The sequence below is a fragment of the Haliotis cracherodii genome, unplaced genomic scaffold, assembly GCF_022045235.1.
Source record: "Haliotis cracherodii isolate W230 unplaced genomic scaffold, xgHalCrac1.p SCAF_35, whole genome shotgun sequence".
Lineage (NCBI taxonomy): Eukaryota > Metazoa > Mollusca > Gastropoda > Lepetellida > Haliotidae > Haliotis > Haliotis cracherodii.
Window position 1 is genome coordinate 2251274 of NW_027266292.1, and position 27564 is coordinate 2278837.

Here is a 27564-nt window from a genome sequence, read left to right on the forward strand (position 1 = left end):
CAAGATGACCTGTTTTCTCAATAATTGTACTCCGTGAAAAGGCTGCTTATAAGTGGATAGCACCATGCCGGTGACGTAATTTTGACACAACATAAAAAAGACAAAGGCAAAAATATGAAAAAATAAGGTTTATATTTCAATGGCTGTGTTTTTCTCCAATTACAAACTATTTATTTTATTTTTCATTCACAGAAGCATACAGAACCTGCTTTTCATTCAAAATAACCTCTGCAATTCTTGTTTCCAGCTCCTATATCGAGAAACCTGACATTAGAAACATGAGTGAGTGAGTATGGTTTTACGCCGCTTTTAGCGATATTCCAGCAATATCACGGCACGGGACACCAGAAATGGGCTTCACACATTGTCCCCATGTCGGGAATCGAACCCGGGTCTTCGGAGTGGCGAGTGAACGCTTGAACCACTAAGCTACCCGACCGCCCCATTAGCAACATGATCTTCATTGAAAATGCATGCTCTTTCTTTGAAAGTTTTTGTCCCCTGACCAATAATTTGAACTCCAGGGGAGCTTGTCGCTTTTTTTGGCTTTTTTCCCCGTTTTTGACACACATAATTTCTTTCAACTTATAGGAACTTGGGATATATAGGTACGAAGACAATGGAGCCTAGCCGCAGATAAATATTATCAAGCCCGCGAAATAACCCCAGCTGTCAAGAGTCACAAGCTCCGAGTGCAAAAAATAGTTTTTCTTGAAGCACTCATAAAAACTCAGAAGTAACTTCCAAGTGACGAGCAGCAGCTGGTTATTAAGAATGTCTTGTTAAAGACAGCCCATTACAAACAGCAACTCGTCATCATCTTTGTTATCCTGGTGAAGCGCTGACAACAGTTAACTGTGCTGGGTGAGACGCCAGCAGATGTCTTCAAACTGTCTCCTCTCAGCTTGTCCAGGTATGTTTCTTATCATAATCATAATCATAATCATAATCATAATCTCAAGAGTTGTCCCCCTTGTTTCATGTCGTCACAAATGTTGTACGTAGTGTCTGTAGTAAGTAACTCCCCAATTCTTCATCCTGCAAAAGGAAGAGTACATTGTCACTTGAAGCTACACATCTCATGCTTTGGCAGGAATATACTGAACAAAATAAATAAGTGACCATGATATTTATAGGGATTTTTTTAATGGAATTTATGCTGAGTCTTACTTGTATATACACATAAGCATTAATTGAGCAAGATGCGTGCTACATTAATAAATGGCTGCTGGAATTCATTGCTGGAAACACGACAAAAGAGTAGTTACTGACAAACAACGGCTGGCACTACCATCACACAAATAATGAGTGAGTGAGTGAGTATGGTTTTACGCCGCTTTTAGCAATATTCCAGCAATATCACGGCGGGGGACACCAGAAATGGGCTTCACACATTGTACCCATGTCCGGAATCGAACCCGGGTCTTCAGCGTGACGAGCGAACGCTTTAACCACTAGGCTACCCGACTGCCCCCACAAATAATGAAGCTGACACGAGCAACCAGAACTGATTTATTGGCCTTATGCGAAATCTAAAAATGTTTATTTCAACTAGGCTGAAAAGCACCCAGCCCACACCACAGATCTGACCGTCACATTCTGCAGTGAATAACACTTATAGTCAATCAGGGGAGGCTCCAAAACATATGACAGTCTCTCAGAGAAGGTTATAAAAACTAATACTCATATTTGGTGAAGTTCGTGAAAAAAAGGGATATTTAATGATATTTTGCATTTTGTCTTTTCAGGGAGGGTCGTGAAAAAAGTGTTTAACCAATGTAACAGACACCAACATGTGTTTACCTGATGTAACAGACACCAACATGTGTTTACCTGATGTAACAGACACCAGCATGTGTTTACCTGATGTAACAGACACCAACATGTGTTTACCTGATGTAACAGACACCAGCATGTGTTTACCTGATGTAACAGACACCAACATGTGTTTACCTGATGTAACAGACACCAACATGTGTTTACCTGATGTGAAAGACACCAGCATGTGTTTACCTGATGTGACCAGGACACCAGCATGTGTTTACCTGATGTGACCAGGACACCAGCATGTGTTTACCTGATGTGACCAGGACACCAGCATGTGTTTACCTGATGTGACGGACACCAGCATGTGTTTACCTGATGTGACAGACACCAGCATGTGTTTACCTGATGTGACAGACACCAGCATGTGTTTACCTGATGTGACCAGGACACCAGCATGTGTTTACCTGATGTGACGGACACCAGCATGTGTTTACCTGATGTGACAGACACCAGCATGTGTTTACCTGATGTAACAGACACCAGCATGTGTTTACCTGATGTGACAGACACAAGCATGTGTTTACCTGATGTGACGGACACCAGCATGTGTTTACCTGATGTGACAGACACCAGCATGTGTTTACCTGATGTGACAGACACCAGCATGTGTTTACCTGATGTGACAGACACAAGCATGTGTTTACCTGATGTGACGGACACCAGCATGTGTTTACCTGATGTGACAGACACCAGCATGTGTTTACCTGATGTGACAGACACCAGCATGTGTTTACCTGATGTGACAGACACAAGCATGTGTTTACCTGATGTGACGGACACCACCATGTGTTTACCTGATGTGACAGACACCAGCATGTGTTTACATGATGTGACAGACACCAGCATGTGTTTACCTGATGTGACAGACACCAACATGTGTTTACCTGATGTAACCAGGACACCAGCATGTGTTTACCTGATGTGACAGACACCAGCATGTGTTTACCTGATGTGACAGACACAAGCATGTGTTTACCTGATGTGACCAGGACACCAGCATGTGTTTACCTGATGTGACAGACACCAGCATGTGTTTACCTGATGTGATAGACACAAGCATGTGTTTACCTGATGTGACAGACACCAGCATGTGTTTACCTGATGTGACAGACACAAGCATGTGTTTACCTGATGTGACCAGGACACCAGCATGTGTTTACCTGATGTGACCAGGACACCAAGATGTGTTTACCTGATGTGACCAGGACACCAGCATGTGTTTACCTGATGTGACAGATACCAGCATGTGTTTACCTGATGTGACAGACACCAACATGTGTTTACCTGATGTTACCAGGACACCAACATGAGTTTACCTGATGTGACAGACACCAGCATGTGTTTACCTGATGTGACCAGGACACCAGCATGTGTTTACCTGATGTGACGGACACCAGCATGTGTTAACCTGATGTGACAGACACCAGCGTGTGTTAACCTGATGTGACAGACACCAGCATGTGTTTACCTGATGTGACAGACACCAGCGTGTGTTTACCTGATGTGACCAGGACACAAGCATGTGTTTACCTGATGTGACAGACACCAGCATGTGTTTACCTGATGTGACAGACACCAGCATGTGTTTACCTGATGTGACAGACACCAGCGTGTGTTTACCTGATGTGACAGACACCAGCATGTGTTTACCTGATGTGACAGACACCAGCATGTGTTTACCTGATGTGACAGACACCAGCATGTGTTTACCTGATGTGACAGACACCAGCATGTGTTTACCTGATGTAACAGACACCACCATGTGTTTACCTGATGTGACAGACACCAGCATGTGTTTACCTGATGTGACAGACACCAGCATGTGTTTACCTGATGTGACAGACACCAACATGTGTTTACCTGATGTAACCAGGACACCAGCATGTGTTTACCTGATGTGACAGACACCAGCATGTGTTTACCTGATGTGACAGACACAAGCATGTGTTTACCTGATGTGACCAGGACACAAGCATGTGTTTACCTGATGTGACAGACACCAGCGTGTGTTAACCTGATGTGACAGACACCAGCATGTGTTTACCTGATGTGACAGACACCAGCGTGTGTTTACCTGATGTGACAGACACCAGCATGTGTTTACCTGATGTGACAGACACAAGCATGTGTTTACCTGATGTGACAGACACCAGCATGTGTTTACTTGATGTGACAGACACCAGCGTGTGTTTACCTGATGTGACAGACACCAACATGTGTTTACCTGATGTGACAGACACCAGCATGTGTTTACCTGATGTGACAGACACCAGCATGTGTTTACCTGATGTGACGGACACCAGCATGTGTTTACCTGATGTGACAGACACCAACATGTGTTTACCTGATGTGACCAGGACACCAGCATGTGTTAACCTGATGTGACAGACACCAGCATGTGTTTACCTGATGTGACCAGGACACCAGCATGTGTTTACCTGATGTTACCAGGACACCAGCATGTGTTTACCTGATGTGAGAGACACCAGCATGTGTTTACCTGATGTGACAGACACCAGCATGTGTTTACCTGATGTAACAGACACCAGCATGTGTTTACCTGATGTGACCAGGACACCAACCTGTGTTTACCTGATGTAACAGACACCAGCATGTGTTTACCTGATGTGACAGACACCAGCATGTGTTTACCTGATGTAACAGACACCAGCATGTGTTTACCTGATGTGACCAGGACACCAACATGTGTTTACCTGATGTAACAGACACCAGCATGTGTTTACCTGATGTTACCAGGACACCAGCATGTGTTTATCTGATGTGACCAGGGCACCAGCATGTGTTTACCTGATGTGACCAGGACACCAACATGTGTTTACCTGATGTAACAGACACCAGCATGTGTTTACCTGATGTGACCAGGACACCAGCATGTGTTTACCTGATGTGACAGACACCAGCATGTGTTTACCTGATGTGACCAGGACACCAACATGTGTTTACCTGATGTGACAGACACCAGCATGTGTTTACCTGATGTGACCAGGACACCAGCATGTGTTTACCTGATGTGACCAGGACACCAGCATGTGTTTACCTGATGTGACCAGGACACCAGCATCTGTTTACCTGATGTGACCAGGACACCAGCATGTGTTTACCTGATGTGACCAGGACACCAGCATGTCCTTTGTCTCCTCATCCCCAGACACCTTGATCAGCACAGACTCTTGGATGGTGATAGAGCCATCACTGGAGTATTGAATGGAAGAGTCCTTCAGATCACTGCAACACACCAACACATCAATATACCGTATTCGACGTAATAAGCGCCCAGGACAATCTCAAAATTAGAAATAGAGTGCTCTTATTGGAATATACCGTAATCGACGTAATAAGCGCCCAGGGCAATCTCAAAATTAGAAATAGAGTGCTCTTATTGGAATATACCGTAATCGACGTAATAAGCGCCCAGGGCAATCTCAAAATTAGAAATAGAGTGTTCTTATTGGAATATACCGTAATCGACGTAATAAGCGCCCAGGGCAATCTCAAAATTAGAAATAGAGTGCTCTTATTGGAATATACCGTAATCGACGTAAAAAGCGCCCAGGGCAATCTCAAAATTAGAAATAGAGTGCTCTTATTGGAATATACCGTAATCGACGTAATAAGCGCCCAGGGCAATCTCAAAATTAGAAATAGAGTGCTCTTATTGGAATATTATTTTGGTGAAAAAATAAATTGAAAGATAAATTTCATGGTTTATGCTGACAGCCTGAAATGATTAAATACTACAGATATATTTTTCCAGAATATAATTGCCCATAATTAAGGTGTATATAACACACAAATGCGTATTATAGGCGAATAAATAAGTCTTATGTACCTTGATCAATCGGAGGGGTGCTTATTGGGATTGTTCACTAGCCAATATATTAGCAAATATCGCTGTGGGTACTCATAAGAGCAGGGTGCTTATTATGTCGAATACGGTATAGCTACATGTCTGAAAGTCTTGATATGTCAAATTCATGTGTAAAGTAAGTCCAAAGCAATGTGATTGTTAATCCCACAGGTATGGTGCTCACAACTTAGCCCTCGTGAAGATCCCGGTTAGAAATGGTCTTCAGCAACCTTGGTTTGTCGACTAACACAGTTGACTAACAGGACTGGGTGGTTAGTTTCGCAAATTATGACATGGATGAAATTGCAGTGACTTCGACCAGGGAAAGGGAGGGGAGAAGAGGGGAATGAGGGGGTTGGCAAAATATGATACAGTCCTAAGACCAATCTTACCCCTCCTATAATAAATGACCAGTCTGTTACCATGATTAATGTACATAAATTCAAAATAGCATCAGAAAAGCCATTAGAACTTTGTGTTGAATTTAACACATATTTAAAGATATGACATTCCTTTGCCTACCTCTTCAAGAGATTATAAATCTTGTCGACAGTTTGCATGACGGTTCCCCCTTCATCAACAGATACAGTGCATGTGAACCGAAGCTGATGTTCCTCCAGGCCCAGCTCCCTGAACGCCTGTGCAGGCTCCACCAGCTGCAGCTTCTGAAACACCAGGTGTTCTTGAGGGAATGTGTCAGAGCAGGTGTTTGAAGAATGTTGTGTCGTAACAGGTGCTTGCTTGGGGCCTTGTCATAACAGGTGCTTGGTTGGGACTATGTCATAACAGGTGCTTGGTTGGGGTTATGTCATAACAGGTGCTTGGTTGGGGCCATGACATAACAGGTGCTTGGTTGGGACCATGTCATAACAGTTGCTTGGTTGGGGCCATGACATAACAGGTGCTTGGTTGAGGTTATATCATAACAGGTACTTGGTTGGGGTTATGTCATAACAGGTGCTTGGTTGGGACCATATACTAACAGGTACTTGGTTGGGGTTATGTCATAACAGGTGCTTGGTTGGTGCCATGTCATAACAGGTGCTTGGTTGGTGCCATGTCATAACAGGTGCCAGTACCTTGACAGTGTCCTGACTGTGAGCGCTCCCCTAAATGACGAGCATCAGACAGGTTAACAAGAAGTACCATTTTACAATGTCTTATGGTAGGACGTGTCAAGGTGATCTAACCACTGACCTTCCACCCTCTGATGATCACAGAAACCTGCATCACTTACATTGCCTTTCATCATCAAAGCTCCATGCAGGGTTCGGGGCTGTTTCGGATCATGAGGGTCGGATCCTGGAACAGACATTGTCTGATCAACAACACAGTTTTATCCTCATAACATGAATATTCATAATGCACCAAATCCACATCCAAAATCATGCTCAAAATGCTACATAATCACCCCGGTAAATGTGCACTTGATTATCACTTTCACAACAGCATTTATATAAAAATAAAATAATGTCAACAAAGAACAGTAAAACAACCAGTGACATATCACAGAAGTACATTCTAAACAGGTGAGAGAATATTAAAAACATTAACTATCACCAATGACTCAAGGAAACTTCGGGTTTTAGATCGCCAGGAGTGAGTGAGTGAGTATGGCTTTACACCGCATTTAGCAATATTCCAGCAATATCACGGCGGGGGACACCAGAAATTGGCTTCACACATTGTACCCATGTCGGGAATCAAACCCGAATCTTCGGCGTGACGAGCGAACGCTTTAACCACTAGGCTACCCAACCGCCCTAGATCGCCAGGAACCAAAGTAAGGCAACCATTTCTTTATCTGATGAAATATACAATAATGCTGTCCCACCAAAAATTCAAGCTTCATGTGAATCACACCGATGAACAGTAAATATATACAGATATACCTTGAACAGTTTGCTTAAATAAAACAATATGAAAAATAATGCCTTTCTGTCTTACATGTTTTATATAATTGGATGAAAATCTAACATTTAATTTGTTGGTGCTAATTATGTCTATCCTTATGCCAGATCAGATGAACTTGTCTACAGACCAAAGTTTGAAAACCTGTACCAAAAAAGTTTGTTGGAAATTATTTCTAATCATGGATTGCATTTTGATCTATAAAATTTCACCGTTCTCTGCAATATTCCAGCATTTTTATGGTGGCCTGTAAATAATCAAGTCTGGACCAGTGATTGACATCATGAACATTGATCTACGCCACCAGGGTAGGATGACAAGCCATCAACCAAGAGTCTGACCACTCAATCCATTTGATCGCCTCTAACGACCACCATAGGTTGCTGGAGACCAATTCTAACCCAAAATATTCAGAAACATCCGCTGATTACCTGTGAATGAGGCTTCTCTCTTCAGCAGGTTGAGAGCAATGTCGACGGGGATGTTGTGTTGAGTGTCTATATTCACAGTCTCCCCATTGGCTGGGTTGAAACAGTCGATGTCTGCAATAAACAGGCTGTGACAGTGACTATAATCATATGAAATCAACTTTTTGGTATGACACATGAACACTTACCAGGCATTCGCGAGTGAGTGTTCGAACCCACGATCACAGGTTTTGGCGTGCCCAAGGGACACAACTCTGCACAGCGAATTGAAGCACCTTAGACGACTAGGCCACCTGTGTACCCAGACAAGAAATAAAAGAACCCATGCCATCTTGAGAGGGCTCAGTCACGTCTGGACCAGATAAACCAGTGACTATTCATGAGTAAAGATTCATGCCATCAGGACACAATCGGTCAAGACACAGAATGTCAAGGACATGTACCAGAGCTTTATGTGATGGATTTACATGTTAAATATTCATCATTTAAAAGTAATAATGAGGGTATTTAAGTTTCAACATTTTGCATGCACAGTGAAATGGCAAGCAAGGGTTTGTTTGTTTGTTTGTTGTTTAACGCTGGACTCAGCAATATTCCAGCGATATGATGGCAGTCTGTAAATAATCGAGTCTGGACCAGACAATCCAATCATCAGCATCGATCCACGCAATTGGGATACAATGACATGTATCAACTAAGTCGGCAAGCCTGACCACCAGATCCCATAAGTCGCCTCTTACGACAAGCATAGTAGCCTTTTACGGCAAGCATGGGTTGCTGAAGACCTAGTCAACCAAGTGACCACACATTATACATGCAGTCATGACATCCATACAGGTTGAGTGAGTATGGTTTTACGCCGCTTTAAGCAATATTCCAGCAATCTCGCGGCGGGGGACACCAGAAATGGGCTTCACACATTGTACCCATGTCGGGAATTGAACCCAGGTCTTCGGCGTGACGAGCGAACGCTTTAACCACTAGGCTACCCGACCGCCCCCATACATATTGACCAGCAGAGTGTATGGGTGTGATGACAATGATGGTCATGATGATATTACGTACCAAACTCCTGCCTGATTTTCTTCTTCAGAAACTCCATCTTAGCAGCCTCTCCGTGGACAAGCATGACATTCCTGGGCTCGCACTGAGAGATCAGCTGCATGATGCCCTTAGCATCGGCGTGCGCACTGAACGACATGTACTGCACCGACATGCGCACATCAATCTGTCAGCAACAGGTACACAGTATTACACAAGAGACCTGATTGGCTGAATGCTACTTTGTAATGATGATAATAATAATAATGAGGATGATGATGATGATGAAAAATGCTATTTAATAATAATAATAATAATAATAATAATAATAATAATAATAATAATAACCTATTTGTATGGAGCTTTTCTATACTGGATATGATGCTCAAAGCACACAGAGAATTATTACTTCGTTCGACGGATCTGTGTGAACTCAATTTACATTTTCAGCTTCCTGGGGAGAATACAACCCAAGCTGCCCGTGAGGTGCAAGAAGGTTAACAGTCACATTGCCATCTCATCCTACCATTTCGCACCTTTCGAACAAAGTAACTTGCTGAAGGAGACACCACATGTACTACATGTGCCTAACTGCACCTGATTTGTGAGATTGTTTTAAACCAAAGTTCAGCATTATCGTAGCAGTTCACTGCAGTCTGGCCCAGGTGAGTCAGTGGCTGACACTATGATTGATGAGTTTGTTTGTTTGTTGTTTACCGCCACACTCAACAATATTTAAGTAATATGACGGAGACCTGTAAATAATCAAGTCTGGGCGTATTGTTGCTGAAGACCTATTCTAACCTGGATCTTTATTATTCTACACACAGAGGATATTCAATTTGTGTTCATGTCATACTTTGTTTACGACACGAGCGTCTAAATACCTGAATTTAGGCACGAGTGTTGTAAACATAGTATGACATGAACACAAATGTAATGTTCTATCTATTACCGAAGATGTCTACATGCAGAGACAAATTTTAGTGTTTACCTGTAAGGAGAGCAAGTCGCAACAGCAGCAGAACCACAATTTGTCGAATGACGTCAACAATCTTCAGCAATGACATTGTTTCGAGTTATTCGAATGACGTCAACAATGCCGTCCGGATGACGGAAACAATACACTGTCGTCTCGTGACGTGATATGACCCTAGGGCACATATGATTTTCATGAACCCCGATATGTTTGCCTTCGTAGGTAATAAAGGATATTTCTTCCGCTGTAAATGTTAATTTCAAAACAAAGTACTTTTCCACGCATTAGAATTCTTTTGATTATCTTATATACTCTCATTTGATACTATTCCTACATCATAACTTTGGCTTCATCGTCAACCATCCACGGGGACTCCAGGTAAAAAGTGGTCAGCAGAAACCTATTTTGGTCGTAAAAGATGTCTTAATGGTTTTGAGTGTTTGGGCTTGGTGACTTGGCTGATGGTGGGTCAAAGTACCCCATTGATTGTTGCTCATAATATCTATCACTGGTACAGACTTGATTACTTACAGGCCACTGTTATAAAGCTGGAATTGTGCTAAGTATGGTGTTAAACAACAAACCAACAAACAATCACAGTGAACCAGATGACTAAATCGGTAAAATTGCTAAATATCTGATACGGTAAAATCATGTCAATCCAAACAAAACTACAAAAAAACCACATCAGGATAAAATTCCTTCCATTATTTGCAGGTACGAAGTAGCATCAGAGTAAAAATGTGAGGGGTCATGAATATTTTGGGGGATTTTTTGTAGTTAAGACGGAGCACACAATTTCATAAAAACAGCCCACAAAAATATCCATGACCCCTAATTTTTTTTGTTCAGTATATGAAACTGGGGTGGCACAACGACCTCCAACATGTGTCTCAACGACCTCCAACATGTGTCTCAACGACCTCCAACATGTGTCTCAACCTACCATCTGTTTATTTTCCATCTCTATCCTCCGAACTCCGTTGAGAATTTTATGTCCCACAGTCCCTGCCACACAATACCCTGGCATGATCACCTGTGTAAAGACAAGACAGCTGCATGGTCACCTAGGAGACAACAGACAGCTTTATGATCACCTGGGAAACAACACACAGCTTTATGATCACCTGGGAAACAACACACAGCTTTATGATCACCTGGGAAACAACACACAGCTTTATCATCATCTGGGAAACAACAGACAGCTTTATCATCACCTGGGAAACAACAGACAGCTTTATCATCACCTGGGAAACAACACACAGCTTTATCATCACCTGGGAAACAACACACAGCTTTATCATCACCTGGGAAACTACACACAGCTTTATCATCACCTGGGAAACAACAGACAGCTTTATCATCACCTGGGAAACAACACACAGCTTTATCATCACCTGGGAAACTACACACAGCTTTATCATCACCTGGGAAACTACACACAGCTTTATCATCACCTGGGAAGGGAAATAACACACAGCTTTATCATCACCTGGGAAACAACACACAGCTTTATCATCACCAGGGAAACAACACACAGCTTTATCATCACCTGGGAAACAACACACAGCTTTATCATCACCTGGGCAACAACACACAGCTTTATCATCATCTGGGAAACTACACACAGCTTTATGATCACCTGGGAAACAACACACAGCTTTATGATCACCTGGGAAACAACACACAGCTTTATCATCACCTGGGAAACAACACACAGCTTTATCATCACCAGGGAAACAACACACAGCTTTATCATCACCTGGGCAACAACACACAGCTTTATCATCATCTGGGAAACTACACACAGCTTTATGATCACCTGGGAAACAACACACAGCTTTATGATCACCTGGGAAACAACAGACAGCTTTATCATCACCTGGGAAACAACAGACAGCTTTATCATCACCTGGGAAACAACAGACAGCTTTATCATCACCTGGGAAACTACACACAGCTTTATCATCACCTGTGAAACAACACACAGCTTTATCATCACCTGGGAAACTACACACAGCTTTATCATCACCTGGGAAGGGAAATAACACACAGCTTTATCATCACCTGGGAAACTACACACAGCTTTATCATCACCTGGGAAACAACACACAGCTTAATCATCACCTGGGAAACTACACACAGCTTTATCATCACCTGGGAAACAACAGACAGCTTTATCATCACCTGGGAAACAACACACAGCTTTATCATCACCTGGGAAACTACACACAGCTTTATCATCACCTGGGAAACTACACACAGCTTTATCATCACCTGGGAAGGGAAATAACACACAGCTTTATCATCACCTGGGAAACTACACACAGCTTTATCATCACCTGGGAAACAACACACAGCTTAATCATCACCTGGGAAACTACACACAGCTTTATCATCACCTGGGAAACAACAGACAGCTTTATCATCACCTGGGAAACAACACACAGCTTTATCATCACCTGGGAAACTACACACAGCTTTATCATCACCTGGGAAACAACACACAGCTTTATCATCACCTGGGAAACAACAGACAGCTTTATCATCACCTGGGAAACAACAGACAGCTTTATCATCACCTGGGAAACAACAGACAGCTTTATCATCACCTGGAAAACAACAGACAGCTTTATCATCACCTGGGAAACAACAGACAGCTTTATCATCACCTGGGAAACAACAGATAGTTTTATGAACACCTGGGAAACAACAGACAGCTTTATCATCACCTGGGAAACAACACACAGCTTAATGATCACCTGGAAACAACAGTAGAATCCTTACTTACACAACATGAGGTGTGATTCACCATGTCTACATGCAAATATTTGGATTGAATCAATCTTAAATAGTCCAAACCAAATGAATAACAATATAAAAAATGAAATAAATACACTGAAACCATTAATTTGAAAGATCATTTAAGACTGTTAATCTATCTTTCAGGCAAGATCTTTCTCAGCATGGCGATGTCCCTAATTTCGACATTCTGCTTGTGTAAAATAAAATAGATATGTTTATGTTTCCGAGGTCTTTGAGTTAAATTGTTTTACTGAATTATCATGTTTACATGCAGTAAAATCCTACCATATTGTTTTCATTTGGCGCCCACTTCTTGAAGACCTGCAGAGAGAGACCAGCGTGAAGCATCCCTGGAGTGGCAAACACCACCATTGGCCCCGGGTTCTCGATGTACGATCGGTCAAATGGCTGCAAATAATAGGTAGTGAGTGAGTGACTGAGTATGGTTTAATGCCGTTTTTAGCAATATTCCAGCAATATCACGGCGGGGGTACACCAGAAATGGGCTTCACACATTGTACCCATGTCGGGAATCGAACCCAGGATCTTTGGCGTGACGAGTGAACGCTTTAACCACTAGGATACCCGACCGCCCCACAAATAATGGGTAGGACAGCATAGATACAATGACCTTTTATCATATAAAGGCTTGTGTTATCAATGCAATAAACTAATCCAAAAAACTTGACACATAATGATCCGATGTATATGCAAATGAGGAACTACTTTCAAGCTCCATATATTAATGCCATTCCTTCTTTCTCAATGAATTACTGTTTGTTTGTTGTTTAACGCCGCACTCAGCAATATTCCAGCTACATGACGGCAGTCTTTAAATAATCGAGTCTGGACCTGACAATCCAGTGATTGACATCATGAGCATCAATCCACACAATTGGGATATGATGACATGCTTCAACAAAGTCAGCGAGTCTGACCACCCGATCCTGTTAGCCGCCTCTTACGACAAGCATAGGTTGCTGAAGTCGCCTTTTACGTCAAGCATAGGTTGCTGAAGACCTATCCTACTCCGGATCTTCACGGGTCCAATAAATTATTGACTTACGTTCCCAGTATGCTTATATTGGGCTTTTCCAATGTGTCACCATGGCGACAAACATGGCTGCAAGTCATTTATGTGTGCATGTGTGTTTGTTGTTTAATGCCATATTCAGCAATATTTCAGCAATATGACGACGGTCTGTAAATAATCGAGTCTGGACCAGACAATCCAGTGATTGATATAACAAGCAAGGATCCACGCTACCATCAAAAAAGTCACTGAGCCTGACCACAAGATCAATAAAGTTGCCTTTATGCATCAGTTGTTTGGGAACCAATTCTAACCGTGAATCAACATAGGGTTTCTGAGCATCTACCTTGATGTGTTTGAACTCGAACATGTTCCTTTGAACAAAGGTCTTTTTGATTTTCTGACTGGTCCATGTGATGAACAGCTTGTAGTAGTGGTTTGCCTGTAGGGAAACAGTATCATTGTTACAAGTAGTAGTTTGCCTGTAGGGAAACAGTATCATTGTTACAAGTAGTGGTTTGCCTGTATGGAAACAGTATCATTGTTACAAGTAGTGGTTTGCCTGTAGGGAAGTAGCATCATTGTTACAAGTAGTGGTTTGCAAGTAGGGAAGTAGCATCATTGTTACAATTGCCTGTTGGTAAGTAGTATAACTTTTCAATGAACAAAATGTTACTGAAAACTTCGGAGGGGGTTGGGGAGGTGTTTGGGTTATTTGTTTGAGACGGAGTATTTTTTTAAAGTCATTGCCTGAAAACAAAAAATTTCTTTTTTAGAATGAAGAGCCAAACAATTATGTTACAAAACAACCAGTACGTCAAGTGAACAATGTTTTTTTCTTTGTAAAACCTTTGTAAATCAGATCATATATTTTTTTGAAATCCTTGCTACAGAATAGGGCAGCCAGGGACATTAGTTCACCTTCTCAGTGAGTCCCAGGGAGAAGTAGATAGGGGCCTTGAGGTTCATGCGGTCCCAGTAGGTTTCCAGCAGGATACACAGCTCCTGGGCCCGGCCCAAGGCAAACACCGGGATCAGCACCTGGAGGGGATCAACATAGGCTTCACTGTACTCAAAGTATTGAACATGTAAATAATGAGAATGAATGTACATAATGTGCACGGCATGTCCCATGGGACAGAGAAGGATGGCTTCTAATTGTGGGTATTTATGATAAAGAACTTGTAATCTAGAATAAACATAAAGATCTTTTTTTTTCTACAACTGTTCTGTCTACACGAGTTGCTCTACATGTAACTAGTTGTCTGGTAAATGATTTGTGAAGTAGCATTGGCTGACAATGTCTTCCAGGCCAACCTGACCCTCAACTTCCCTCCTTTCTCCACACAATCATGAACTCACCTTTCCTCCTTTCTCCACACAATCATGAACTCACCTGCCCTCCTTTCTCCACACAATCAAGAACTCACCTTCCTTCCTTTCTCCACACAATCAAGAACTCACCTTCCCTCCTTTCTCCACACAATCATGAACTCACCTTCCCTCCTTTCTCCACACAATCATGAACTCACCTTCCCTCCTTTCTCCACACAATCATGAACTCACCTTCCCTCCTTTCTCCACACAATCATGAACTCACCTTCCCTCCTTTCTCCACACAATCATGAACCTTCTTCAAGAAGTCTCGCTCTCGGCATCGTTTGGAATCTCGTATTGTGGTGGCGTATGTTGACTCACTGATCAGCAGGTCCGGACGACATTTGTCAATCCAGGCTGCACCAAGATGGCGGTCAGGGGTCATGTTGTAGTCGCCCTGCAGTGACACGGAAGAGTGAGTGAGTGAGTGAGTGAGTGAGTGAGTGAGTGAGTGAGTGAGTTTGGTTTTACGCCGCTTTTAGCAATATTCCAACAATATCACGTCGGGGGACACCAGAAATGGGCTTCACAAATTGTACCCATGTCGGGAATCGAACCCGGGTCTTCGGCGTGATGAGTGAACGCTTTAACCACTAGGCTACCCGGCCACGCCCACGACAAGTGTGTCAGAGACAGAGTGAGGAAACTGATGTCTCACATTAGTGTTTGTTTGTTTGTTGTTTAATGCTGCACTCAGCAATATTCCACCCACATGATGGCAGTCTGTAAATAATCGGGTCTGGACCAGACAATCAAGTGACTGATATCATGAGCATCGATCTTACGACAAACATAGTCGCCTCTTAAGACAAGAATGGGTTGCTGAAGACCAGTTCTAACCCAGATCTTCACGGATCCCTTACATTTGTGAAAAAAGTATATTGAAATTTAACTATTATCAGTGAGTGATTTGGGTCAATAAAATGTGGGAACAAAATAACATCTTAAGTAAAAATGAAATATGGTGAGTGAGTGGGTTTGGATTAATGCTGCATTGAAGAGCATTTGTGATACCGATGGAGAAGGGTTTGATACTGACACACCAAGGATCGTAATCAGGGCAAATCTGGGATTCTAACCCATGACCATGGGATCATGGCACATCTAGGGAATGTAACTCTGCAAGGCAATTGCAGTGCCTCAGATGACTTTGCCACCTGTGTGAACATACTAGGGACAAGACGAGTCCATATTTCCTGCCCTGGTACCCGACCCCCTATTACCCGACCCTACCCAGGTATCCGACCCCTTATTACCCGACCCTACCCAGGTATCCGACCCCCTATTACCCGACCCTACCCAGGTACCCGACCCCCTATTACCCGACACTACCCGGGTACCCACTACAGGTCTCAAGCGTTGGGAACAAAATGTCTGATTGGGAATTGTTTTACCGCAGCCCTGGCCAAAATTATTTAGATACATGTATCAAGCAATCAGATCATGGGTACACTGAAGTTGACTGAACTTTATATTTACTTAAACATAGACGAGTGTGGCACAAAAGGAATGTGTGCATCATCAGAGTGAGTGAGTGAGTATGGTTTTACGCAGCTTTTAGCAATATTCCAGCAATATCACGGCGGGGGACACCAGAAAACCCGGCTCTTCGGTGTGACGAGCGAATGCTTTAACCACTAGGCTACCAGACCGCCCCTTGTGCAGCGTCAGAAGGAAATGGGAACATTAGCAACTAGTAGTGTAACCACTGAGCTATAGTGAGTTATTGTCATTATACAATATATCATGTGACTAAAGTACTCACGGAAATGAAAAAAAACTGTTTTTTCGACATCAGATCTTAAATAAATGCAGTTAATATACAAAATATGTAAATATTCAAACAACTCAATTAGTACTAATTGGGCCTTGCCACAAATACCGCGTATCAAAGGTTTTTATGCCTTTTTACAAGTAAAAGTGTGTCAAAATGTGAATATAACAGACTATTGTGAAACAGGGTATAACCAGGTGTAAGTAGATCAAGGTGAATGTCCATGACCTATGACACCTTGACGACAGGTGAGAACAGGTGCATAATGCCTATAGTCTGTTTCTGCTATGTCAATTTTATTTTTGAATGTTGAAAGTGACGACAAATTACCTCCTGTAAAGTACATTTTGTATTGTTCACTGAGATCAAACTAGCAAATCCAGACTAGTACTTTTCGAGTTGTTTTGTTATTTCATATTAACAGCGACGTAACACTTTGTGTCGATTTTTAAATTGAGAAAAACAGTTTTTTTCCAATTCCGTGAGTACTTTAATATGTGATTTTATCCCGACCCGAGTACCCGAGTTACCCGTCCCAGCCCTGGAACATACAATACTGGGCAAAGAAAAGAAACTGAGTGAGTATGGATTAAGCCACTTCTGTCAACACTACAGCAAAATCATGATGGGGACACAATGATGTTATCACATATGTTGTGAATTGAACCCAGGTTTGGCTAGACAAGAAAACATCTCAACCACTGGGCCACATAAACAACAGAATGGCCAAAAGAAGACGGAATATGATGGCAACTCCATGATTAATACATCAGTCGTCAAGATGTTTGAGATTTACCTACCGTATACACAACCGACTGTTGTCCCACCTTCATGTGGAACATGGCCGCTCCCAGCACATGGCCCGCATAGTAAGCCTTGATCTCCAACTCATCATCCACCTGCAACAGCAACGATGATGATGATGATGATGATGATTGTGATGATGATGATGATGATGATGATGATGATGAGGTGAGGTGAGATGGGGTTTAACGTCGCATCTAAGATTAGTGCACTTATATAGCGACGTGCATGTACGTGTGTGTCTTTGGCTGCCTTGTACTAGTCTGGACTAATGCCGATTTATATTGTTAGCACACTGAGATACCATGCCGCAGTTTAACATGAATACCCCACTCAGACACAGTATACTGACTCCGAGCTGACCAGTCCTTGTTTTAGCCCCTTAATGCCAAGCGCCAGACTGGGTAACAACAAGTACCATCTTTTAACGTCTTTTGGTATGATGCGGCCGGGGATCGAACCACGGACCTTCCGCTCTCCGGGCGGACGCTCGACCACTAGACCACGGAGGCGGTCTGATGATGATGATGATGATGATGATGATGAGACTATTTTATGGTCTCTGCTGCCACAAAAATGATGTTGTTGTTAGGTGTTTTTCTTTAAAACAAGCTTAACCTTAATTCAGCCCATTTATCAGACATCACCTGAATTGTCTGGTGTAGGTTGACGGCCACCACTTTCTTCATGCAGGATTTGATCATGTCCGAGGTGAAGAAATTCTGTTCCCCCTTCCTCTCCACTGCGATCTTGCGGAAGTCCTCCTGAAGGAACATATATATTTCACGGATATATCGAGGATTTCAAACTAAGTGCCTTTGGCAGGAAGACTGGGGAAAAAAAAATTAATTTGTTCAAAATTGAGACTTATTTTTTTCATTTCAACCACCAACCAAAGGTTATGAAACAAGAAATCTGTAACACATCCAATAAAACAAGAAAGGCATCATGCTGTTCTAGAGAGCTTTAAATTATAAAGCGAGTATACTAATATTTCCTACGCCACAATAAATTTACTATAAAAACAGCCTCGTATAACAACATCTTATCCATTAATAAAGTACAGTGCACTGAACGGACACTCATGTGTTTATGGTAAGTTGTCGAAGATCAGCAACAATCAAAGAAAAAAGAAATAAGAATAATAAAAGAAAATACAGTGAAACCCCATTCATCCAGACCCCGACGTATGGGAAACTGAAAACCCAGGGCACTTACTGCTGGGTTTGTTTCCCTTACATAAGGGAAATTGTGAATGTGGTCCTTCAGTGTCCTAAGTCAGGATTGAATAAATGAAGGCCAAACAATTGAGCTGCAATGATAGCAGGAAGGTCACGATACGATACGTATATCGATATTCTGGTCACGATACGATACATATCTCGAAATTCTGGTCACGATATGATACGTATCTCGATATTCTGGTCTCGACATGATGCATATATCGATATTCTGCTCACGACACAATAAGTATCTTGACATATCTTATTACGCAACGTTAAAAAAAACCAGATAACAGTACTTCAGCATTTATTAACTTTCAAGTATTCAAGCATGTCAAGATTGGACCTTTCATGATTTTGGAGTGAGTGAGTGAGTGAGTATGGTTTTACGTTCCTTTTAGAAATATTCCAGCAATATCACGGCTGGGGACACCAGAAATGGTCTTCACACATTGTAATCATGTCTCACGATATTGGAACAGTCTAAATTATTTTTATAATAACAAGACTACTGAAGTTGTTAAGCTTCAAAATGGAACTTTCTCTAACTTTCCTTCAAAACGCTTCAAATTTGATTCGATCCAGATTCTGGCTCAAGTCAAAGGTAAATATCTTGGGAGGTAAAGTAAGCGACCTGACGTGACGAAGCCTGACAGACGATCCTCATCGAAAACACTACATTGAAGGCCTAACTTGTCAGCAATCTAAGTGAGCATGTCAGCTGGGTCGACACTATCAAAGCATTCCACAGCGATATTGGTGAATCCCGAGTCTCTGTAGGGCGATCTGACCACCTGATCCAGACCACCTCGGGGAGGGTCGACATCATCAGATCGGTACATCGGCAAAGGTGATGTTAATCCCGTAGAGGCACCATGTCGAGGGACAGACTTGTCCGTATGCAAGCCACGTTGTTGTAGCATGGCGTACATAGCCTGTATCGAGGCTTGAACATCAGTAGCAGATAACATGGAAGATTCAGAGATTTTTCACAACAGTCACGACAAATGGAGGGTTGGTCCTGAGTGAGTGAGTGAGTTTAACGTCGCTTTTAACAGTATTCCACTCATACTGTGACGTGTCGGCTTAATGTGGGAGAAAAGCCGGAAGTGATGCAGGTCTCAAACGTTCACCACTTCGGTGAAACCCACGAGTATGAGTATGGAGCTGACAAACCTAGACACACAATCAGATTCTACACAATTATAGATTTCTGGCGTGTCCAAAGGACACAACTCTGCACAGCGAATCGCGGTGCCTTAGACAACTGGGCCACCCATGCCCCTCCCCCGTGGGGTCCTGAGCGAAAAACGTTCTTTTGCTCTTCTCACAAGCTGGACATGTCTTGTTATCTATGATAACATCTCTGATTAGACATATACTGAGAAAAAAATCAAGATGTTATTCACCCCTAATAAAAACACATCTCCACACCAAGGCGAAAAGAAAGAGAATGACTAGGCTGAAGATGTCACTTGACCAGGCAGCAGGGATGCATGAGTTGCATGAGTTGCACAGATCGCTGATGCTGATGGTAACCATGGCTACAGCTAGGGTGTGTTCGGGTGAGGTGTTTTTCTAAAGCTGGAAACTTGTTTTAAGATGTGTTACACCAAGATCAAAGAAGGTGAGGTGAGGTGAGGTGGGGTTTAACGTCGCGTCCAAGATTTTTGCACTTATATAGCGACGTGCATGCACGTGTGTGTGTGTGTGGCTACTTGTAGTAGTCCGGACTGATGCCGATTTATAGTGCTAGCTCACTGAGATACCATGCCACAGTTTAACATGAATACCCCACTCAGACACAGTATACTAAATCCGAGCCGACCAATCCTTGTTTTAGCCCCTTAATGCCGAGCACCTGACAGGATAACAACAAGTACCATCTTTTAACCTCTTTTGGTATGACGCGGCCGGGGATCGAACCCCAGACCTACCGCTCTCCGGGTGGACGCTTAACCATTAGACCACGGAGGCAGTCCCTCAAAGAAGAAGGATGAAATGCATAGTGTGAGACAGGATAAGTCATCAAAATTGATAGCTTCGAAGAAACACTAGACAGAATTGAGCTGCGGGCTAATTTTTTTTAAATCTTCCCCTTTACCCTTGATTCACCCTTACTTACCAGCAGGATTGGGCAGATGGCCTTTGTTGGGTGGGTCATGTAGATGGGTCCGTCGTACCCCACCATCTCCGACATGAACGGCAGTGCGCCACAGTGGTCAAGGTGGAAATGGCTGTTTTCATCAGAGTTATAACATCTTAGTATTTCTTTTAATTTTGGTTTATTTGTTGTTGCCACACTCAGCAATATTCCAGCTATATGACGGTGGTCTGTAAACTGTCAAGTTTGGACCAGACAATCCAGTGATTGATATGAAAAATACTCAATGCAGGGATTTGTCTAGGATTCCAAACCAAATACCCTTGCAGTCATTTGGGGAAAAATCACGTTTTCTCAAATTGGTCAGGAAAAAAACAAAATACAAGTCACTTCAACAAAACTATAACACTACTTATTAATATATATACATGAATTGGGAAATTTATAATTCAAACTTTTTCAACAGACTTGGTGCCAAATATCAGCCTCTGAGCAGATCTATATAAATCCCAACAGTGGCTCAAAACATTATCTGGTGCCTGCTCACGATCACAGACCAGGGATCCATTCCACAAAGCGATCTTAGCGCTATGACTGTCGTAGGTCAGCATTAAAGAATAGGATTTACGACCGACTTAGTGCAAAGCTTTGTGGAGTGAGTGAGTGAGTGGGTATGGTGGGTGGGTACGCCGCTTTAAGCAATATTTCAGCAATATCACGGCGGGGACACCAGAAATGGGCTTCACACAATATACCCATGTTGGGAATCGAACTCAGGTCTTCAGCGTAATGAGCAAACGCTTTAACCACTAGGCTACCCGACCGCCCTCACTTTGTGGAACAAGGCCCAGATGTGCACTTCAGTTAGCATGATGCACTGGGGATCTATACGAGTGGCCTCACCTGATAATGACACAGTCGAGATGCTCCGTCAGTTTCTCTGTGCGGGTGATGTAGGAGAAGTCGGGGAAGCGTCTCTCGTCGTTGTACCCCATGTGCATCCCGCAGTCCAGCATGATGTTCTTGCCTCCGATGGTCAACAGAATACAGCTACGACCCACATCTGAGAAGGGGGAATTATCGGCATCAAGTAACAGAGGACCGTGGTCTTATACCATGTATACATAGAAAACACAGGTCCTCAATGGTTAGTAGCAAACTCATTTTGGTGCTGCCTACCCACTATGTTGCTATTATGCTGACATAAATATTAAACTTTTGAAAACAGATCATGTACATGAGACATCTTTTCATGTCATTTCATTAATTTACAGCAACTCTCTCAGCCTACATTAATGTCAACAAGTACAAGTTACCATTACCCAATGAATTCTTGCTTCATGTGTATAAATATGGATGAAGAATTTCTAAAACTCAATAGGACAACACAAGTCTGCGTAATTACCCAATGTATCTTTTTCAAATTCGTATTGAAATATCTTTACAGCGGGACACCGAAAATAAGAATGGTGGAGGCTTAACAGATGCTGGCATTTGGAGTGAGTGAGTATGGTTTTACGCCTCTGATAGCAATATTCCAGCAATATCACGTGGCGGACACCAGAAATGGGCTTTACAAATTGTACCCTGGGGAACTGAACACTGATCTTCAGCGTGATGAGTGAACGCTTTAACCACTAGGCTACCCCACTGCCCCTGGTACTTGAAAATCACCTTGATGTCATAGTTTGATAAAAAAGTACCACCCAGTGAAACCTTGTGCTGATTTCTAATTGTGTGGAAGATAAGAGGACTGTGAAAGATTGATCTTAGGGCTGAATCATATTTTGATATGATTACCTCATAAAGACTATGAAAAATATGCACATGTCAACTGTCATGTCATGGCCCTTCTTCCTCAGGTGTGTGTGTTTATTGGGACGATGGTGTCTTGGATATGAAGCAATAACTGGGTTTCACTTGGCATTTCTTGTCACTGGGATATATCTTCAAACTAAGATTTAGTTATAAATCAAAGTCTGTTGCTATTACCATACTTCCTTTTTTTTCATCAATTTGCTGTAGCAGTGACTGAGTCAATCCATTTTTTATAACGATCTTGGTGAATTTCTTCCATATGTTTTCACATGGTTTTTCGCTTACAGACATATAAACATGATACACACATGCAATAACAAGCAATGCCATGATGAAATCATGGGTTTGAGTTACTAAATTGTAAAAACTTCATCAACATTACTGATGCCTACATCTGATAATAAATTCCATGACAAAGTTTATTTCATATTTGTTCAACATTGTTCCAAATTACTTCGCCAATTATTTCTTCTTGCTCGCTCCAGTATCTTGTGGAAAACTAACATCACCAGTAACAGCCAGGCAATATCATGTTTGTGAGTGAGTGAGTTGGGTTTAACGCCGCTTTTAACAGTATTCCAGTTATATCACGGCGTGTCAGCTTAATGTGGGAGGAAAGCCCGAAGTGATGCAGGTCTCAGACATTTACCACTTCGGTGAAACCCACGAGCACGGGGGTGTTGCTGACAAACCTAGAAACATAATCGGGGCGAATTGGGATTCGAACCCATATTTCTGGCATGTCCAGGGGACGTAACTCTGCACAGCGAATCGCGGCGCCTTAGACGACTGGGCCACCCGTGCCCCCATATCATGTTTGTAACACCCGGTGTGTGCACTGCTCAACATGAAAAACAAGTCACTAAAATGTACCCAATTTCCAGCTGATACACCATTCAAAACAAACATACAAAAAAACCAATCCATCCTGAATGCTTCAGCCAGTTTGTTGGTTGTTTAACGCTGCTCTCCGCAATATTCTAACTATATGACGTCAATTTGTAAATAATCCAGTCGAAACCGATCCAGTGATCAATATTGTGAGCTATGATCCACGCTGTCAGATAAGAGGACACGCCCTGATTTGTTTTTGTTTGTTTGTTTGTTTGTTGTTTAACGCCGGACTCGGCAATATTCCAGTTATATGGCGGGGGTCTGTAAACGTAAATAATCAAGTCTGGGCCAGACAATCCAGTGATTGACATCAAAAGCATCAATCCCCACAATTGGGATACAATGACATGCATGACACATCATGAACCAAATCACCGAACATGACCCCCTGATCCATTTGGTCACCTCTTACAACACGCCATCTTCCCGAGGCAAGTGAGTTAACTGACTATAAAAGTCCAGTTTCCACCCTTGCCGAACTAGGCTGATATTATGGAGTTACATTTTGGCTGGACTAACGAGTCTATGCATAGTCCAATCAAAATCGTGCACCGAAATCGAAATCTGGTTCGTAGAGTGTCATGCAGATTTTGGTCGACTGCAGGATTTGCAAAGCATGCGCACAGCTAACTCGTTGTCAACAGATATTTTCTAAATCTTTTCATGTTTTTAATCAAGCTGCTCAAGTGATTTGATGCACCTTGCGATGTAAGACTCATTTTATCACAATATAGATCTTGATTATCGATCAGATCGTCTTGATTGGGAGCCACCATTTTGTTTGAAACAAATGCAAGTGATACGAGAGGTTAGGCATAGAAAGGACATAACTCGTAATAGCCACTGGTGGCGCTACGATCGAGCCCAGGAATTCCAGCCTAGTTCGGCAAGGGTGGAAACTGGACTTTTATAGTCAGTTAACTCCCTTGCCTCGGGAAGATGACAACACGCATACGTTGCTGGGAACCGATTCTAATTTCTAACATTGAATTGAGCCTAGTGATCATTTAATCATATATAAGGGCCTGACACAAGCAAACCTTTGCCAGCTTAATCAAACGTATGAGCATTGTCCATGTCCATGATGTCATCAGCGTGAATGACACAAAAATCGCTCCGGCTACTGAATCTGTCACCACACATACATCCAGCGTGTTCAGCCCTGGTTTGTCATGCTTATAATCTCTTTGGGAAAGAAATAGCAGCTCACCTTGGCCAGCCCCTGAAACAGAAAAAATAAAGATAAGAAATAGGAACATTATGATCAAAATATATAGTATACAGTAAACTACGTTTATAACGAACACGCTTATAGCGAACTGATGGATACGAACATATTTTTAGTCCCGACCATTTGTTGTTTATATGCTGTATGTATGCATATAACAAACTACGGTTATTACGAACTAAAATTAGTGGTCCCCTCGAGTTTGTTTTAACCGTAGTTTACTGTAATGTAAAACATCCACTCGACAGTCTACATTTGATTTCTACTAAGTGATGATTAACATGGTTAATGGAGTGAGGGCTTTGTGCACACCATTACATGTTATTTCATGATATGCAGTGAATTCATCATGTTCATATACACAACTCGCAGACACAATTTACACGAAACAAACACAAAACACAACTCGTCAAGAAACTGGGAGTGACTTCGTAGACACCTTTTAAGATGTAACTGATGTTATATTTGGGATAACACTTTCTTTGTAAAGTACAGATTCTCGTACTTTTGGGGGGTTGAGTCCCGTCCGAGATTCCAACCCACACTTGCCAGAGTGAGGCACCTAATCGCCAACAAACAAAGTCAGCGATCTAACCCACTCAGCCACCGAGCAATTCATAGCTTTCGGCCATGGGAGCCATGCCAATTGACACTTGTCAGAGGGGTACTCAAGTACCTGATCTAGACTACCAGTTGTCAGACTTTCATTTTTGTGGAAGCCTCGGTGGCTGAGTGGGTTAGATTGCTGACTTTGTGTGCTGGCGATTAGGTGCCTCACTCTGGCAAATGCGGGTTCGAATCCCGGACGGGACTCACAGAGAAACAAATACACATTATTCAGTTTCAATACAATAGTCAATACATTTCCAGTGATATTCTCTTTAGTCAGTTGTCATGCAGTTACATTTGTTTACAGCCCTACTTACTTTGCATGAAAGCGTCATATGGTATCAAAATCACAATAATTGGTATAAAAATCACAGTAAGCTACTGAACAATAACATCAACTGTACCACACACGAGTTGTCACTATTAGCAGGTAGATACCATCATAAAGAATAATGAAAACTTTAGTTTCAGTGTTGGAACCATTCTTATATTCAAGCACGTTACGTTATTCAACGTGCATATGATATTGTTCTGTATGTTCTGCTTTTTATTGCAATAGTTCTCGTCGAAATTAACAACTATCTCCACAGGTCCACTAACTTACTTATGCAGTGGACAGTTTCTAGGCCCTAGAATTTAAATGAAATCATACCTAGTGGAGTCACTCGGAGTTCAGCCATGATGAACCAATGACGACAAATATATGATAACAAGAGAGACAATAATTATGTCCAGTTTCCAGACACTGGTTCTATTTGTGTTTACAAACACTTTTCAACCTCGCGGCTTCTGGGCGCAGACATATTGGTTTTTCAAAATTGGCATTCCTGCTGAAACGAAATAAGGATTTCAAAGTTGGAAGCGAATGTCAGTATCTGTTTGAAATAAAGAAAGGAGATCAGTTCTTATCCACAAATCTTCGTGACGCATAAAAAATACATGAATTCGTAAAATCTGGTCAAATCGATAAGGGACGAATGCAATAATCTTTAATTAAATTTATTAAAGAAATAAGCAACAGATGTACATAACAAGCAACGTCTGTTAATCTCACGTGTCCACATTCCGTCAACAATTTAGGAGGGCGCGTGGAATCATCGTTGTGAAACAGACACGTATTTGTCGTAAGAGGCGACTGCATTGGGTATCCGTGGGGACCCGGGGTAGAATGTGTTCCCAACATCCCACATAGCAGTCAGCACTTGTCGTAAGAGGGGACGAAATTGGGAACCAATGAGGACCTGGGTTAATATATGTCCCCAGCACCCGGGCCCGTTGATAGTAGTAAGACCGTGGACATGTCGGCGGATCCCATTGGCGTGGGTCGTTGCTCATAATATCAATCACTGAAATGTCTGGTCCAAACTCAGTTATTTCCAGGCCACCGTCTTAAAGCTTTTGGGTTTGCTAAGGTTCGCCACTTTAAACGGCAATTCATCAACTTGTGAGCATCTGTTGAAATAGCCAAAGACAATATTGTGTGAAGACATGTTTAATAAACAAAAGTCCGTTATGTGCCACACAATGCCAACAAATAACATGTGGCCAATAATAAGTCAGATCGCCCGTCAAAATGAAAGTATCTGCCCAAAACTGAAAAGTAAAAAAAATCAAATTCATTGTGCAAAAAAACAACCCAGCTGCGCGTATGTGATCCACGTGATTCGATCACAGCCTTGCACCGTCGTCTCATGCTCCCAATAAGTGACTGGAAGGTTGAGAAGGGAAGATTGTTCCACTCTTCAGTGAGAACATTGCCGAGTTCCTTTTAAAGACAGGGGGTCGTGAGAGGGTCATCTGCAGCTCGTTCCATAGGTGTTGGATAGGGTTGAGCTCTGATC

General features: G+C 42.3%; 1 protein-coding gene across 1 annotated transcript; it reads right to left on the reverse strand.

Annotated features, from left to right (window-relative positions):
• Positions 1–936: 936 nt before the first annotated feature.
• Positions 937–26516, reverse strand: LOC139477736 (integrator complex subunit 11-like). Its single transcript, XM_071260136.1, has 17 exons — positions 26376–26516; positions 25097–25108; positions 22078–22237; positions 21196–21307; positions 18495–18611; positions 17844–17942; positions 15493–15666; positions 14814–14933; positions 14239–14334; positions 13145–13267; positions 11001–11090; positions 9100–9262; positions 8038–8148; positions 6933–6997; positions 6218–6360; positions 4950–5073; positions 937–1038 (listed from the first exon to the last, which is right to left on the reverse strand). Exons 1-17 carry the CDS (start codon positions 26401–26403, stop codon positions 979–981), a joined length of 1797 nt encoding a protein of 598 aa, XP_071116237.1. The 5' UTR covers positions 26404–26516; the 3' UTR covers positions 937–978.
• Between the last annotated feature and the right edge of the window lie 1048 nt (positions 26517–27564).

What these genes read in the sequence shown, in the direction of transcription:
- LOC139477736 (XM_071260136.1), bottom strand. Translation starts at nt 26,403, where the DNA reads ATGGCTGAACTCCGAGTGACTCCACTAG. An exon ending in CCATCTGCCCAATCCTGCTG is followed by an intron (nt 18,612 to 21,195) that starts GTAAGTAAGGGT and finishes ATGTTCCTTCAG; the next exon opens with GAGGACTTCCGCAAGATCGC. An exon ending in ACCTACACCAGACAATTCAG is followed by an intron (nt 17,943 to 18,494) that starts GTGATGTCTGAT and finishes TTGCTGTTGCAG; the next exon opens with GTGGATGATGAGTTGGAGAT.